General features: G+C 57.3%; 1 protein-coding gene across 5 annotated transcripts in view; it reads right to left on the bottom strand.

The window, feature by feature from the left end:
- The window catches only part of HMCN2 (hemicentin 2), a 117,529-nt gene that overhangs the window by 52,260 nt on the left and 48,925 nt on the right, over positions 1-16,344 (bottom strand). For all 5 annotated transcript variants that reach the window (XM_030535297.1, XM_030535298.1, XM_030535300.1 and 2 more), the window contains 14 exons: positions 15,963-16,154; positions 14,734-14,864; positions 14,417-14,564; positions 13,109-13,235; positions 12,152-12,306; positions 10,287-10,565; positions 9,579-9,860; positions 9,010-9,118; positions 8,095-8,264; positions 6,786-6,940; positions 6,068-6,164; positions 5,399-5,494; positions 4,218-4,394; positions 757-911 (listed from right to left, as the gene is read on the bottom strand). In XM_030535297.1, coding sequence (XP_030391157.1) covers positions 757-911; positions 4,218-4,394; positions 5,399-5,494; positions 6,068-6,164; positions 6,786-6,940; positions 8,095-8,264; positions 9,010-9,118; positions 9,579-9,860; positions 10,287-10,565; positions 12,152-12,306; positions 13,109-13,235; positions 14,417-14,564; positions 14,734-14,864; positions 15,963-16,154 — 2,273 coding nt within the window. The remainder of the gene's footprint in view (positions 1-756; positions 912-4,217; positions 4,395-5,398; positions 5,495-6,067; positions 6,165-6,785; positions 6,941-8,094; positions 8,265-9,009; positions 9,119-9,578; positions 9,861-10,286; positions 10,566-12,151; positions 12,307-13,108; positions 13,236-14,416; positions 14,565-14,733; positions 14,865-15,962; positions 16,155-16,344) is intronic.

The following is a 16,344-nucleotide window of genomic DNA, read 5'->3' as shown; positions in this document are numbered from 1 at the left end:
CGGGGTAGCGGGGCTTGCCGCGCTCCAGCCGGAGCCACCAGGATTGCCGCACTCCAGCTGGAGCGTGGCAAGCCCCGCCACCCTGCTCTCCCGGCTGGGCCCCGGCCGGAGCGCGGCAAGCCCCGCCGCCCCGCTCTCCCGGCTGGAGCCCCGCCTGGAGCGCGGCAAGCCCCGCCACCCCGCTCTCCCGGCTGGAGCCCCGGCGGAGCGCGGCAAATCCCGCCGCCCCGGCTGGAGCTTTAGCTGGGAGAGCGGGGCCGCGCCGCGCTCCCGCCGGCGCTTCGCTCAAAGGAGCGGGACCATGGAAGACCCCGGAGCAGTCCGCAGCCGGGGACCAAGGTAAGTTAAAAAAAAAATTTAAAAAGGTGCCTAAGGCGCGGGGCCGGAATCGGTCGAATCGGCCTGAAGCTGGCCCTGTCCAGCCTGCTGCTCAGCACCCTGCCTCCCCACATATCGGGATGGGAAACGGCAGAGCTGCGCAAGCTGGGAGCTTGCACTAGGCCTGAACTCACCAGCTGGCACCCAGGCCCTGGCGAGAGAACTCCACTTCGCCCACCATCAGCTCCCCAGTTTCAGCACCGGGGAGGGATGAGAGCAGCAGGGGAGGCAGCCCCGAGGCTCTTTGCCCAGCCCTGCTAGAGCAGGAAATTCCAAAAGACTGATGTGCTGGGTGGCAGAGGCCTGTGAGCACAGCCCTGGTGCCAGGATGGACCCAGACAGTCCCTTCTGCTGGTTCACACTGCCGTCCACACTGACCTGTGGCCCTTTGGCCATTGTGCTGGAAACAGGATTGCCGTCTTTCAGCCACACCAGCGTGGGGGCAGGGATCCCTGCTGCCTCGCACGTCAGCTCCACCCGCTCGCTCAGCAAAGCAGTGACAAGGCTGGGGCCAGAGGTTATTTGGGGAGGCACTGGGGAGGCCAAAGGCACAGAAACACCAAGGCATGAGCAAGGGCAAAGGCAAGGTGGGGTGTGCAGAACAACCCAGAACAATGTGGTATGTTGGTATGACCCTTTCCAACGGGTTGTCCCAGTGGGGGGAACAAAATCCCATGTCTGGTACTGGGCTGGGGGAGACAACACTGCAGGAGGGGGAGATGGGGAGGCTCCTTCCCTGAAGCAGGAGGTGTTCAGCATCTGGGCTGGAGCAAGGGCAAGTCAGGAGATGCTGGATTGCGCTTCCTCCACAGTCAAAGCCTCTAGTGGAGTGAGAGAAGGATCCCAGGCCAAAATCTCCATCAGGAGCTCAAAGGCTTTGCATGAGCTGTGGGTTCTGCGGGACCCAGCGAGGTGACAGGAGCTGCTCTGAGGTCATGTGGCAAGACTGCCGTGCCTTAGGTTAGTATACGTTAGATGATACTGGAGTGTTACGTGAAGTCACTGGGTGGTGCAAGGCATTCTGGGACATCACACGGTCACTGCTGGGGGGTTAATCACATGGCCTAGAACTGCCGAGCTCTGAATTGCCCTGCACTCTAGACAAACCGTCCTGCGTCTGCTCTGACCCCAGTTCTGCTCACTGAGATTTTGCTACATGGGTAAAAGAACATGCCACTGAGTGCCAGAGAGGGACGGCAGGCATGGACCAGGGAGTCTGTAGACTGGAACATTAACCTTAGCTCCAATTGCCTTACCCATAGGAATCCTAACCCTAGAGCGGGAAGCCCTACCCATAGGAACCCTAACCCTAGATCCAAGTGCCCTACCCATAGGAACCATAACCCTAGATTAAAGTGTCCTACCCATAGGAACCATAACCCGAGGGTGGGGTGCCCTACCCATAGGAAACCTAACCCTAGATCCAAGGATCCGACCCTTAGGTACCCTAACCTTAGGGCAGGAAGTCATACCCATAGGAACCCTAACCCTAGTTCCAAGTGCCCTACCCTTAGGAACCCTAACACTAGGGTGGGAAGCCCTACCCATAGGAACCCAATCCCTAGCTCCACGGGCCCTAACCATAGGAATCTTAACTCTAGGGCAGCGTGCCCTACCCATAGGAACCCTAACTCTAGCTCCAAGTGCCCTACCCTTAGGAACCCTAACTCTAGCTCCAAGTGCCCTACCCTTAGGAACCCTAACTCTAGCTCCAAGTGCCCTACCCTTAGGAACCCTAACTCTAGCTCCAAGTGCCCTACACATAGGAACCCTAACCCTAGCTCCAAGTGCCCTACCCTTAGGAACCCTAACCCTAGCTCCAAGTGCCCTACCCTTAGGAACCCTAACCCTAGCTCCAAGTGCCCTACCCATAGGAACCCTAACCCTAGCTCCAAGTTCTCTACCCTTAGAAACCCTAACCCTAGCTCCAAGTGCCCTACCCTTAGGAACTCTAACCCTAGCTCCAAGTGCCCTACACATAGGAACCCTAACCCTAGCTCCAAGTGCCCTACCCTTAGGAACCCTAACCCTAGCTCCAAGTCCGCTACACATAGGAACCCTAACCCTAGCTCAAAGTGCCCTACCCATAGGAACGCTAACCCTAGCTCAAAGTGACTTACCCATAGGAACCCTAACCCTAGCTCCAAGTTCTCTACCCTTAGAAACCCTAACCCTAGCTCCAAGTGCCCTACCTATAGGAACCCTAACCCTAGCTTCAAATGCCCTACCCATAGGAACCCTAACCCTAGCTCCAAGTGCCCTACCCATAGAAACCCTAACCCTAGCTTCAAATGCCCTACCCATAGGAAACCTAACCCTAGCTCCAAGTGCCCTACCCTTAGGAACCCTAACTCTAGTTCCAAGGACCATACTCATAGGAACCCTAACCCTAGAGTGGGAAGCCCTACCCATAGGAACCCTAACCCTAGCTCCAAGTGCCCTACCCATAGGAAACCTAACCCTAGCTTCAATGACCTACCCATAGGAAACCTAACACTACGGTGGGAAGTTCTACCCAAAGGAAGCCTAACCCTAGCTCCAAGTGTCCAACTCATAGGAACCCTAACCCTAGGGCGGGAAGCCCTACCCATAGGAACCCTAACCCTAGCTCCAAGTGCCCTACTCATAGGAACTCTAACCCTAGCTCCAAGTGCCCTACTCTTATGACCCCTAACCCTAGCTCCAAGTGCCCTACCCATAGGAACCCTAACCCTAGCTCCAATGCCCTACCCATAGGAACCCTAACCCTAGGACAGGAAGCCCTACCCATAGGAACCCTAACCCTAGCTTGAAGTGCCCTACCCATGGGAACACTAACTTTAGCTCCAAGTGCCCTACCCATAGGATCCCTAAACCTAGGGCGAGAAGCCCTACCCATAGGAACCCTAATCCTAGCTGCAAGTGCCGTACCCATAGGAACCCTAACCCTAGCTCCAAGTGCCCTACTCATGGGAACTCTAACCGTAGCTTCAAGTTCCATACCCATAGAAACCCTAACCCTAGCTTCAAGTGCCCTACCCTTAGCAACTCTAACCCTAAGGTGGGAATCCCTATCCATAGGAACCCTAACCCTAGCTCCATGTGCCGTACCCATAGGAACCATAACCCTAGGATGGGGTCTCCTACTCATAAGAACCCTAACTCTAGCTTCAAGTACCCAACCCTTAGGTATTTTAACCATAGGGCGGGGTGCCCTACCCATAGGAACCCTAACCCTAGCTCCATGTGCGCTACCCATAGGAACCCTAATCCTATGGCAGTCTGCCATACCCATAGGAACCCTAACCCAAGATCCAAGTGCCCTACCCATAGGAACCCTAACCCTAGCTCCAAGTGCCCTACCCTTAGGAACCCTAACCCTATATCCAAGTGCCCTACCCTTAGGAATCCTAACTCTTGGACAGGAAGCCCTATGCATAGGAACCCTAACCCTAGCTCCATGTGCCCTACCCATAGGAACCCTAATGCTCGGGCAGGGTGCCCTACCCATAGGATCTCTAACCCTAGCTACAAGTGCCCTATCCACAGGAAACCTAACCGTAGTTCTAAATGTCCTACCCTTAGCAACCCTAATGCTAGCTCCAAGAGCTCTACCCTTATGAACCCTAACGCTAGGGTGGGAAGCCCTACCCATAGGAACCCTAACCCTAGCTCCAAGAGCCCTACTCTTATGAACTCTAACCCTAGGGTTGGAAGCCCTTCCCATAGGAACCCTAACCCTAGGGCAGGGCGCCCTACCAATAGGAACCTTAACTCTTGCTCCAAGTGCTCTACCCTTAGACCCCAAGACCAGAGACACACAGGACGCTGGTGCCTTTGCTGCCCACTGGCTCACTCACCAGTCACCTGCAGGCTGTAATGGAGTTCGCTGCTGCCTGCCACACTGGATGCCACACACCGATAGCTCCCCGCGTCCGAGATCTGAGCCCGCTCAATCTGCAAGCGCCTCCCATCGCCCGACAGGACAAGGCCTGGACTGGCCGAGAGAAGCCGGGGCCCCTTGTACCAGGACACGTCTGAAAAGGGAAGGAGGACGTGGCTGAGTTAGTGGACCTGCCACCTTCACCCCCCATGGACCTGCCTTTTCTGGGGTATAAACCCTTTGTAACCTCCGTTCTATTGGCTTTATATGCCCCACTATATTCTTTGTATTTATTTTACTAATACAACAGCAGCAAAAAGTTGTACATGGACATGTGACGGAAGAGATGCTGCCTCTCTAGTAGGAAGGCGTCTGCGATAACCAGAGGCTGTGCAAGCTTGGGCTGCTCCTCTGCAGGATTCTCTGACTCCTGATCTTTTCTCAGATCTGTCTAAAGAGAGGGGTTTGCATTTGATTCTGGGGGGCCTGGCAGTCCAGCTGCAGTACCACCAGTCTTGAGGTAGGCAACCCCCAAAGGGAGGATGGTCATGTGGGTCAGCCAGTGCGCTGGGATGTGGCAGTCCCCAGCTCTGGCGTAGACCATTCTGTGTGAGCTTTGGGGAAATCACCTAGGCTGTAAAAGCAGCAAAGAGTCCTGTGGCACCTTATAGACTAACAGACGTTCTGGAGCATGAGCTTTCGTGGGTGAATACCCACTTCGTAGGCTGTGATAGTCAAAGGCGCACCCTAGGGAGCAAAACACTCAAATCCACTGTAATTCACTGTAACTCCTTTTGGCTCCTTTGAAAATCCAGCCCTGGTCTCTCTGTGCCTCAGTTCCCCACAACAATCCTTTGTCTGTCTTACCCATTTTCACTGTAGGCTCTTTGGGACAGGGAGAGTCTGACTGCACATTTGTATAACAGGGACCCCAGGTGCGCTGAGGTGTGGGCAGTACCCTACCACAAACAAGAAAATGGAGTCCCTTTAGTGGGTAGTGACTGCGGAGGGCTCTGAAATAGAACCACAACAGGGAGGAGGAGTCCCATGCGATCGGCCTAGATCCGAGCAGAGGGCTGAGATGGGGTGGGAAAGCAGGCCAGGCAAATGGACGAACGCTGGAAAGAAGACGAGCCAGAAAGAGCGGAGTTGCCTTACTCGGAGTGGGCATTCCAGATGCCAGGCACTCAAAGGATGCTGGGAAGGTCTCAGGGACGGTCTGGTTCACCTCTCCGGGTTCAATGTTCGGTGGCACTGCAAAGAAACACCACGTCAGGACGGCGGCTCTGCACAGCCCCAGGTGGGCGTCGCCAGACACAGCACAGGGAGGTAGGAGGTGGGGAGGGTGAGATTTTATGCACATCGCTGTGCCTGGACAGAGCAAGGGGCTGGGAGTCAGGCCTCTGGGGTTCCATAACCAGCTCTAGGAGGGAATGCCACCTGGTGGTTAGAGGCAGGGATTGGTAGTTCCAGGACTCCTGGGTTCTACACCCAGCTCTGCCACTGATTGGACAGATCACTGTGGCTCTTGCGAAATGGAGGGTAACACGATCCCCCTTGCCAGGGCCCTAGCAGGGTTAATGATTATTGGGAACACACAGAGGTTGCAGGATGGAAGGTGCTATATAAACAGCAAACGTTGCAAAAATTGAGTCAATTTCATTTAAGAGAGAGAGAGGATGGGGGAGGGGAAGAGACTGATCCGGTTTGGTTTGTCCTCAGGCCTGGGGTGGCTCTTTAGGTAGCTGTAGCTCAGTGGGCCAACTGCCAGGATGGAGCCGGTGGCTGGAACGCTGGGCACAGCCCGTCCCATCTTTGGCTCCTCACCCAGCACTTTCAGCCTCACATCTCGCCTCCCTTCCCCAGCAGGGTTCGTGGCCACACACGAGTAAACGCCTTCGTCCACCACGTCCACCTTCTCGATCTACGGGGAGGACAGGAGGGATTGCACGGTTAGATTCATGCCACACACAAACTCACTGTCCGCAAGCACGGTCACACCCTGCAAACAGAACAGCTCAGGACAGCAATTCCTCCCCCCCAGCCCTGCCAGCATGGCCAGGGCACCTCCAGTCAAACCCACAGCTCCCTGCTGTGCCAGCCTGAGCTGCCCCACAGCTCTGCTATTGCACCTCCGGCCTGATTTCACCCCCCTGCTAGTACAGCTCTCAGAGACAGACCTGGCATTTGCCCAACACACACTAGGCTGTCCTAAGCCCCGTTTGGTGCCAGATCCCCAGTGGTGACAGAACACTACAGAGCATGCAAAGGCATTGGTACAGCCCCCACCAGACACAGCTCCCGGCTGCGCTCTGATCGTTTAACCGAGGAAATACCCTCAGGGCTTGTTAAAACCTCGCACTCATGTAATGAGCACACCCACACCCCAACAGGAGTGCACAGCAGCGCATCAGCTTCTCCCAGCACACCATCACAGCAGCAGCCCTTCCGCTCACACGCCCATCACAACATGCCTGTTTTGTACTCTCGCTCACATCCGCCCCTCCCCGCCCCCCGGCCTGGGCTGCAGCTGCACCCACCCTACCTGCAGAAGGCTGCCTGTTCCCTGCAGAGCAATTCCATCCTTCCACCAGCTGAGGCTGGGCACGGGGATGCCGGTGGCCAGGCATTGAACAGCCACCGAGTGACGAAAGGCAACGCTGAGCTCCTCTCCGCCCACAACACGGACCGACGGGCGCTCTGGCAAGAGAAGGGAGAGAGGGGGACGTGGCGCTGCGTGGGCACATACCAATCACACCCAGGGGAAGGTGTGTGTGCAGAGATGTGGTGTTCGTGCAAGGGTGGGCCACATCTTGGCATGGAAATTGTATGGAGGGCCAGCTGGGTCAGGGGATTGGGCTGCACGGGGGGGATGAGGGCTCCGGCTGGGGGTGCAGACTCTGGGGTGGGGCTGGGGAGGAGGGGTTTGGGGTGCAGGCGGGTGCTCTGGGCTGGGATCAAAGAGTTTGGAGGGCAATCAGGGCTGAGGGTTGGGGCACAGGGGGACTCAGGGATGCAGGATCCAGCAGCGCTTACCTGAAGCGGCTCCTGAAAACAATGGCGGGGCCACACTGCTCTGCGCGCTGCCCCGTCCACAGGCACCACCCCCACAGCTCCCATTGGCTGCTATTTCTGGCCAATGGGAGCTGCAGAGCCGGTGTTTGGGGCGGAGGCAGCGTGTGGAGCCCCCGGCTGCTCCTGCTTCCATGATCCGTGTGGAACTGCTACACACGTGAAGCAGAGTAAGACAAGCCCGCGACCCCACTCCCCAACTGGAGCACCAGAGCGGGGAAAGCTCCTTGGTGGGAGCTTGAGGGCCAGATTAAAAGGTCCAACGAGCCGGATGCAGCCCATGGGCTGTAGTTTGCCCACTCCTGTGTTAGTGGGTCTGTCATATCACTCCTTCAGCCATTTGAACCTTTGCCTGCAGACTCCTTCATATGTGAGGACGGACCTGATGGGACCCACCAGCTCCCTCTGTCTTTACCCTGTTGATTGTTCCTGCCACCCTCCACCTCCAGGGGGGGTGACTGAAGCAGTGCTGATTCGTGGCCTTCTGGGGGGCAGGTGATAACGTCACCCCAGTCCTCCAGCAGGAGATGTTGGTGCACTCAGTGACCTGCCCATAGGCACGATTTGTCTAGAAGGGACCAGTGCCACATCCTTCAGGAGCTGGGGCAGGAGCCAAGGTCATTGCTGAACCGGTGACCCTGGAGATGCAGCACTCCAAGGAGGCCAGCTGAGATCTTTGCTTCCCAGCAAGGTGCTCCCAGCTCTTTCCCAGCATCAAGCCTGGAACATGCTTCTCCAACAGGCGGGTCGGGAGAGTCGCTATTAAAGACCGTCCTGCTCACCTTGCACTGACACCCGCACCTCTGCTCTGGCTCCGCCTGCCTCGCTGCCAGCTTCGCAGGCATAGAGCCCTCCGTCGTGGGGCCTCACATGGGGAACCCAAAGCATCCTTCCGTCCTCCAGCATCACCACTCCGTCCAGCTCTCCAATTGGCTGGCCGTTCTTCAGCCACCTGGGACAGAAGGAATGACAGGTGAGTTCTCACCAGGTGAAGAACAGTAGCTCCCCCACCTGCCACCCAGAAGGAGGCCTGTCGCCCACCAGGCAAGGCAATCAACAGAGAAACAGGGAGCTGAAGTGGCATCAGGGGGTGCGATCACGGAGCAGCCGGCGGAATTTGCTACAGGTGAAGCAGCCTCACATCCCCTTGGATATTTCGGCATAGAGCCTTGCATGGCAAAATGCTGGCTCCTGTGCCGCGGAAAGACGGAACTACGGGGGGAGAGGAGGGTGAATCAGCACAACATCCCTCATTATTCAGCTTCCCCAGCTGGCAGATGACAGGTGTATTCGGCACAATTCCTGCCACCCGGGTGGATGGTGCTTCGGTAGAACTGCCATGGGGTCGTGGTGCGAGCAGGGGCAAGTTTATACCCCAAACTAGAGAGGAGTGGGGCAGTGGATGGGGAGGGGAGCCACTGAAGAGAAGGAAAATTCCAGGGGTAACGGAGCTTTTGCTCCTCCCTCCCCCATGGGGCAGTCCCACCAGCTCCCCAGTGCTATTAACCACAAAGGGACACTCCCAAATATGGCAAGCGGATGCCGCGCAGCCTGCATTCCTTTGAGAGCCCTGGGGCCACTCAGCCTGCTCTACAGCCCAGCGCTCAAAGAGTGAAGAGGCCCAGAAAGAAGCCGCAGGAAGACTCGGGCCAAGCCCCAGGAAGCGGTTTCCTTGCACCCTCCATCTCTGTACTCACTGGACCCTGGGGGCAGGGAAGCCTCTGGCATGACAGGGAATCCTCAGGGAGTCATTCACCATTGCTATCACATGACCTTCCCCCTCGCCAATCACCAGCTGAGGAGGAGCTGATTGGAATAAGAAAGCACAAAAGAAAAGTCAGCAGAGAGTAACAAGAGTCCTGCTCACCCTCAGCCCAGACTGGGACCCTGACGTAGTGGAACATGTATCCCTGGGGATCCGGGAGCAGCTGGGGGGCCTGGAGGGCACAGTCAGCATCTCTGGGGATCCAGGAGCAGCTGGGGGGGGGGGCATAGTCAGCATCCCCTGGGATCTGGGACCAGTCAGGGGGCCGCAGTGAAACACATGACAAAATTCAAACTCAAAATGGCAAACCCATTAAAAGCTCTTCTGTGCAGCCCTTCCCCCTGCCCTGCCCAAGGTGGCTACTGGGCAGCACCTGTTGCCCCTGGCCTTGGCCCTATCACGGTATAGCAGGTCACCGTCCCTAAGAACGCTGTGCAGCTCCCCCAGCCCTGTAGCCAATGCAGCATCACTGACATCCCTCCCAGTCGCCCCGCAGCTTACCCTGAACGACCACCAAATACTGGATTGCTGTCTCCCCTGCCGGGCTGCTGGCTAAGCAGGTGTAGATCCCTCCTGAGCCTTCCAAGACACTCTCGATCCTCAGCCCCGCGCCGCCTCCTAGGATCTGGGTCCCATTGCTTTCGGCCAGTGGCAGGCCATCTTTGAGCCAGGAGAGGGCAGGCGGGGGCTGACCGCTGACTGAGCACTCCAAGGCCAACAGCTGGCCCACCACTGCTTCCACTGTGTGGCTTTCTTGGCTGTCGCCTTCAATATCAGGTGGCACTGCAGGGGCAGGGAAGACAAAGCAGGTATTAGCACCGGGTCCATGGAATAGAGACATGCTGGTAATGTCTGGGCCAGGGGGATGATCCAGGAAGGGTGGGACTCTGCGCTGGTGAAGCAGAGGCACCAGATGGGCCTGAGACCACGCACCGTACAGCTCAGCCCAAGCCCTGCCCGAGGTGGTCCGAGAGATCGATGAGGGGAGAGGCCCAGGAAGACAGCAGCACATGTGTCACTGCAGGACTCAGGGTGAGCATGATGGGAGAGGCACCCGCCCTGGCCCCTCCAGCCAGTGCTGCCTAGCGGCCAGCCGGGAGCGATGGCTGTAAAGCCCACGCTGCTGGGGAGAACGAGTGTCATGTCCCCCTCCCCCTCACTCCTCTCTGAGCACATCAGGCCAGTGGCCGCGCCACTCGGAAGCCTTACCATACACCTCCAGCCTCACAGCCTTCTCTGCCACCCCGGCAACGTTGCTGGCCCGGCAGGTGTAGAGCCCTGCGTCGGACAGCTGGGCCCGGCTCAGCTGGAGTCTCCTCCCCCCCTCGGCGTAGGTTGCCCGGGCGCTGGAGACGATGGGCTGCTTGTCTTTGAACCAGGTGATGCTGGGAGCCGGCGAGCCCCGAGCCTCGCACTGCAGCCCCACGGGGCGGTTGAACAGGCCCACAACGTGCAGCCTTTCGCTGGACCCCAGGATAGTGGGTGGAGCTGAAAATGCAAATGAATGTGGAGAGTGAAACATGGGGGGGCGGAATTAACACCCCATGAAGCGGCTGCACTGGAGGGGCTGGGCAGAGGAGGTCCTGCAGCTCCTGGGGCAGAGCGGTCCACGAGGGAGGGGAAGGTGCTGTCACACGGAAGCCGTGGCATGTTCACACCTGGTCCTTTCAGGGTAGCCTATGAAAGAAGGACTCTTACCAGCTGGAAGGGGGCCGGGCAGCGTGGCAAGGAAGCTCACACACCACTCAGCTGGACAGGGGGCCACTGCATTCTGCCTCCAGCAGTGGCCTGGGTACCCAAATCCCTAAGTACTCCATGGTCGTGCCTGTTGCTAGAGCAGGTGACCACCGTAACACACATGGCAGGAGAGGGCTCCTTTCTGACCCCGGAAGCCGTTAGGGAAGGATGGAGGCTCAGAGTTTGAGGGTTGGTGGTGAGGAAACAGGGGAGTAAAGGAGAATTACATTAAGGACAGGGCATTGGCATGGCGCAACTATCACCCACCGACTAACACCACAGAGGCTTCTCGCACACCTCGAATGTACAGCTCAGCACACAGATGGAGAGCAATGAGCATCTGCAGACAACAGGCGCATGGCCCACTGCCACCACCGTTAGACAGCCCGAAGGGGCAACGCATAACTGGATCATCAATTACTTCAACGAGACTCGGCCTCAAGGCCATGGAGAAAGAGACTTGGGGAGATAATCTCTCCTGGAGCCAGCTTCCCAGCCAGGGGAGACAGACTCAGCTAGTGGGGCTTGAGCGAGCGCAGGGGTGGGTAAACTATGGCCTGCTGGCTGCTTCCGACCCATCAGACACTTTTGTCTGGCCCTTGAGCTCTCGCCAAGGAGTGGGGTCGGGGGCTTGCCCTGCTCTGCCTGCCTGGTGCTTCCCAGCCCCCAACTCACAATTCCCTTGATGGGCACCATCTTCTGGCACGCAGAGCCACACCACGCTGTTTCCGGGATCAGACCCCCCACACACACACAGCAGCCCCCACTATGCAGCAGCGCACCCAATCCCTTCCCAGTCTCCTACGGCCCCACCCTCGAGAACCTCGAAACCACCCAGGGGCTGCACCCAGCCCAGCTACGGTGCCTCCGCTCGTAGCAGTGCCTGGTACGGCCATCTTGGGCCCCTAGGAGACCCCAGTACCACCCCTGTAGAGCACCCCCTCCCCCTGCACCACATCCCATAAGTCCTTGGTAACATCCCTTATAGAGCCCCCCCATGCTACACCCCACAGAGTCCCACTACGCCCCCAGGCATTCATGGCCTGCCATACAATCTCCAGACCCAGATGTGACCCTCAGGCCAAAAAGTTTGCCCACCCCTGAGCTAGCGCACCTGAGCTCAGACTCTGGGGGTTGGGAGGGCGTGAGACCCCCAGCTGCCACCTGAGCTGCCATGTCCACACTGCTACTTTTAGCGCACTGGCTCGAGCCCATCTATCCGGTCTGGGAGGTTCACTCCAAGCTGCAGTGTAGACATACCTACTGTCACACTCCCGCTACTTCTATTTGCAGTTCTAAGAGCAGGTCACAGAGGAAATTCCACTTGGGGAACTTACTGTAAACAAGCAGCTGGAAAGTCTTGGCTTGCTGGCCAGCCTGGTTGAAGGCCAGGCACTGGTACTTTCCCTGGTCCCTCAGCTGGCTGGCCTGGATCCTCAACACCTGCTGCCGTGCCAAGAGCTGGATCCGGGAGTCCATTGGGGCAAGAGGCCTGAGGATACAGAAGACTCAGAACAAGGCATAAGACCACAGCCGGAGGGCAGAGCCTGCTGCATTTAGGGCAACGGTGCTAGTGCATCCTGGGAGGTTTTATCCTTGTTTAGTAAATGCAGAGCCAGTGAAAGGCGCTGGATAGACCGACTGGAGACCGAGACCCTCTGTTTGCAAAACTCCCTCACATCCGTCTCCACCCTGACGTGCCCCTCGCAAGTTCGGAGGGGGTGTCTGATCACAAGGCTCTGTGGATGAGATCAACTCCAGAGCATGGCAGCTCCCAGGGCAGAGCCCTCGCACCTTGAAGCTGCACCATCACTGTATGCTGCAGTGTCCCGTGGCGATGCCACAGCAGAGCTATTCCCTGGCGAGAGAGCCAGCCTGGCCTGCAGGATGGCATACAGCTTGCACAGATCCCAGCGTGTGTGCTCTGATGGGCCTGTGAGCTGGAGGAACCCTCCCCGGGGAGGAGAGGCGAGAGCCCTGTCCTTGGCCTCCGTGCTGAGACTGCCAAGGAGGGCCTCAGCGATAGACTTTTTAAGGAAGTGGCAATAGAAGTGGATGGAGAGGGCACCGGGTTTCTAAAAGCACTTTCTCTGCTCCTGGAGCCCATTCCCTACCTGCATGTAGTGTGGGGTCCCTAGCGCCTGCCCCGGCTTACTCCCGACCCAGTGCCTCACTCCCGCCTCGCAACTCCTGTTAAACCCAAGCTTTCTGCAGCCTCCAGCCGTGAGCTGGCCGCATTCCCGGGCACCAGGGAACCCCGGCTGCTGACTTGCAAACAGCCGCTGCACACTTACTGTCCATCCTTCATCCACTCCACCTGGGGAGGCGGCACGCCCGTGGTCCGACACGGTAGCTCCACCTCAGAGCCCGCCAGCACCGACACCTCGTGGGGCGACCCCAAGCCATACACCACAGGTGAGACTAGGGGAGGAAAGGAAGAAGGAGATCCTGGGAGAGCCATAGTGACCATGGCCAAGGATACGGGCGGTGAGGGGAAGACCGGGGGGCAGAGAGGGGTTGTTTGATTGTTGCTCTGTAAGGGGATTAACAGTTTTATTACTGTTTATAAGGTGCATTCAAGATGCATGTCAGTTTCACCGTCCTCTTCTCATTTGCCTTCCACATGCAGTCCAGAGGGAGGAAGGAGAACAACCACGCCCTGATGTCCTGCGGAGGCGGGGGCGGGGTTAGCAAAATAAAAGCAGGTGACAGTGGAAAACTGCTGCACTTCCTTACTGCAGTGCAGCCACTCCCAGGCTTCTCAGGAGGCGGAGGCTCAGCAGAGATTCTCCCCTTAAACTTCTTATTCATTCAACACCCTCTCTCACTGAGAAAGTCAATCAGGAAGTATCATTTAATCCTTCTAATAACCCAAGAACTAGGGGCCACTGTATGAAATCAATAGGCAGCAGGTTTAAAACAAACAAAAGGAAGTATTTCTTCACACAATGCAGTCAACCTGTGGAACTCCTTGCCAGAGGATGTTGTGAAGGCCAAGACTATAACAGGGTTCAAAAAAGAACTAGATAAATTCATGGAGGATCGGTCCATCAATGGCTATTAGCCAGGATGGGCAGGGATGGTGTCCCTAGCCTCTGTTTGCCAGAAGCTGGGAATGAGCGACAGGGGATGGATCACTTGATGACTACCTATTCTGTTCATTCCCCCTGGGGTACCTGGCACTGGCCACTGTTGGAAGACAGGACACTGGGCTAGATGGACCTTTGGTCTGATCCAGTCTGGCTGTTCTTATGTTCTTATGAACACTACGCACCTTGCCAAACTCAGACCTGGTGTAAGAAGGTGCAACTCTCAGGAAGTCAATGGAGTTGCACTTGCTTATTCCAAGCTCTGAATTTGGCCCCATGGATTCAACCCGTGGCCTGCACCCCTGTTGGCTTTGGGGAGGTGGAGGATTAGCAGCTGCTAAGGAAGTTAAGCCCTTCCCCAGAAGGACTGCCAGCAGATTGGCTGGTTAGCACTGGTGGGAGGGCTGGGACACTGCGATTAGTGGCTCTACCATTAGTCCCTAAGTAGATTTTGCTGGCATGACCAGGAATACTTTTGCCTTAGACAGAAGGAGGCTAAGACCTGTGACTCACCTAGAACAAGGACATGGAAGTGTCTTTGCACCTCACCAACCCTGTTCACAGCTTTGCAGGTGTAGGACCCCGCGTCCTCCTTCCGCACCTTGTGGACCCTGATGGACTGGGCTCCACTGAGGAAACGGAGGCTGCCACTCTCCAGGAGCTGTGGGGAAACAGCTAGAATTAGGACAAGGTGGGAAGCACCTTACCCACTGCCACCCAGGTCCAGATCAGAGCCCCTGACTTCTGCTGCCATTCTCCAATCAAGGGCTGGGACAGCAGCATCCTCTGATGCCAAAGGTGTCCACTAGCTCTCTTCTGCTGCAACTTACCAACTGCCCATCCTTGTACCAGGTAACTGTAGGGGCTGGGATGCCAGAAACATCACAATCCAGAGTCAGGGGCTGGCCGGCGAGGATGGAGACATTCCTCCTGGGGCCGTCACCTCTCAGCTCAGGAGGTGCTGTGAAAGGAGAGGAACAGCCACGTTGGGAGAGGAATGCAGAGCTGACTCACCAGCTTACTGCACGCCTTTCAGATGAACACATACCAAGCAAACCTGGACATATCTGGCCATTCAGCGGCTGTATGGGCAGAAACCAGGCATGCACAGCCCAACCTGTCCATCAGCCCCGGGGCACACCTGCCCCTCCAGCACCGTGGGAGAGGGCTGCCCACACATTCCTTGTATGTCCGGGAATGGACTCTCCAGGTGGCGAATGACAGATCTGTGCCCATGAGAAAGCTGCCTGCAGCCAGCTAGCAAAGAGGGCGGAGTGACCTTGGCTGGAACACGAGGGCATCCAAAGAGCCTGGGGAGCTGGCTAAAAGTTCCTTGCCACATTTTGGCAACTGGACAGGACAGATTGATGGAACTGGGGGTGGGGAGAGACTCTTTACTGACCCACATCCCATCCCGCTGAACTGAGCATGCCCAGAAAGCAGGTCGTGGGGGAGCTCAGTGGCTGACCAGCCTCCAGAGTCCAATGTGGTGAGAACCTGTAGGAGTCAGTGAGACATTCCCAGTTAGGAGACTGGTTTGTTTCTGTATCTCCCGGCTCTGGAGCCTGGCCCGCGTCCTCCCTTCTCACCCGTAGGAGCAGGAGAAGCTCTCCACAAGCCCCTTTTAGCCCCAGCACTGTAGGCTCACAGCTGAGGCTTTAAAGTGAACCCAAAGCTTCCCAATTCATTTGTCCTTGACACCCCTTTGCCTCTCCTCCCATCACCACACATGGCATGGGGTGGGAGGCAAGAGGCCTTCTCTAGGGAATTGACCTCAATGTTCCCCAGGATGCCAAGAGATCAGAAAAATCAGGACTTTCCCCCAGAATCCCTCCCCACATACAGCTCCACCAGCTCAGCTCCAGACAGCCGACCAGAGTCCAGGCTCTGCTCCCAGGTTCAGTCACAGCTCCCACAGGGGAGATTGCCCTTGCTGGCAACAGACAGCGCAGGCCAGGACTGGGTATGGAGCCCAATCTGCTGCACCCGAGTACCAGACAACCCCCCTTCCCAACCTCCCAGCACTGGGATCTGCTCCATCCAAGCAACCCCCTCTTACCGTAAACCACAAGCTTGGTTCTCTTCTGCACAGAGCCCGCCTCGTTGGTCGCCAGGCACGTGTACTCTCCGCTGTCGCTGGGCAGCACAGAGCCAATTACCAGAGAACCCTCATCCAGCACCGAGGAGCCCGATAAGCTGCCCAGGAGCTTGGCAGAGTTCTTTAGCCAGAGGACGGCCGGCTTCGGCATGCCTGCGGATCAGCCAGACAGCTGCAGCTCTCTCTAGGCAAGAGCATCTCGCGCAGACGCCCCGTTTCATCCCCACGCCTTGATGCCCCCATCACAACCCCACACCCCAATATTCAGGGAAGTAGAAGCTGCAGGGTGGGTACCACCTGTTAGAGGAATAGGTGCTGCCTGCAAAATCTAGATTTCAACGCA

The sequence above is a fragment of the Gopherus evgoodei genome, chromosome 16 (assembly GCF_007399415.2).
Source record: "Gopherus evgoodei ecotype Sinaloan lineage chromosome 16, rGopEvg1_v1.p, whole genome shotgun sequence".
Classification (NCBI taxonomy): Eukaryota; Metazoa; Chordata; order Testudines; family Testudinidae; genus Gopherus; species Gopherus evgoodei.
Note: the sequence above shows the minus strand (reverse complement) of the source record. Positions and strands in the feature narration are given on the sequence as shown.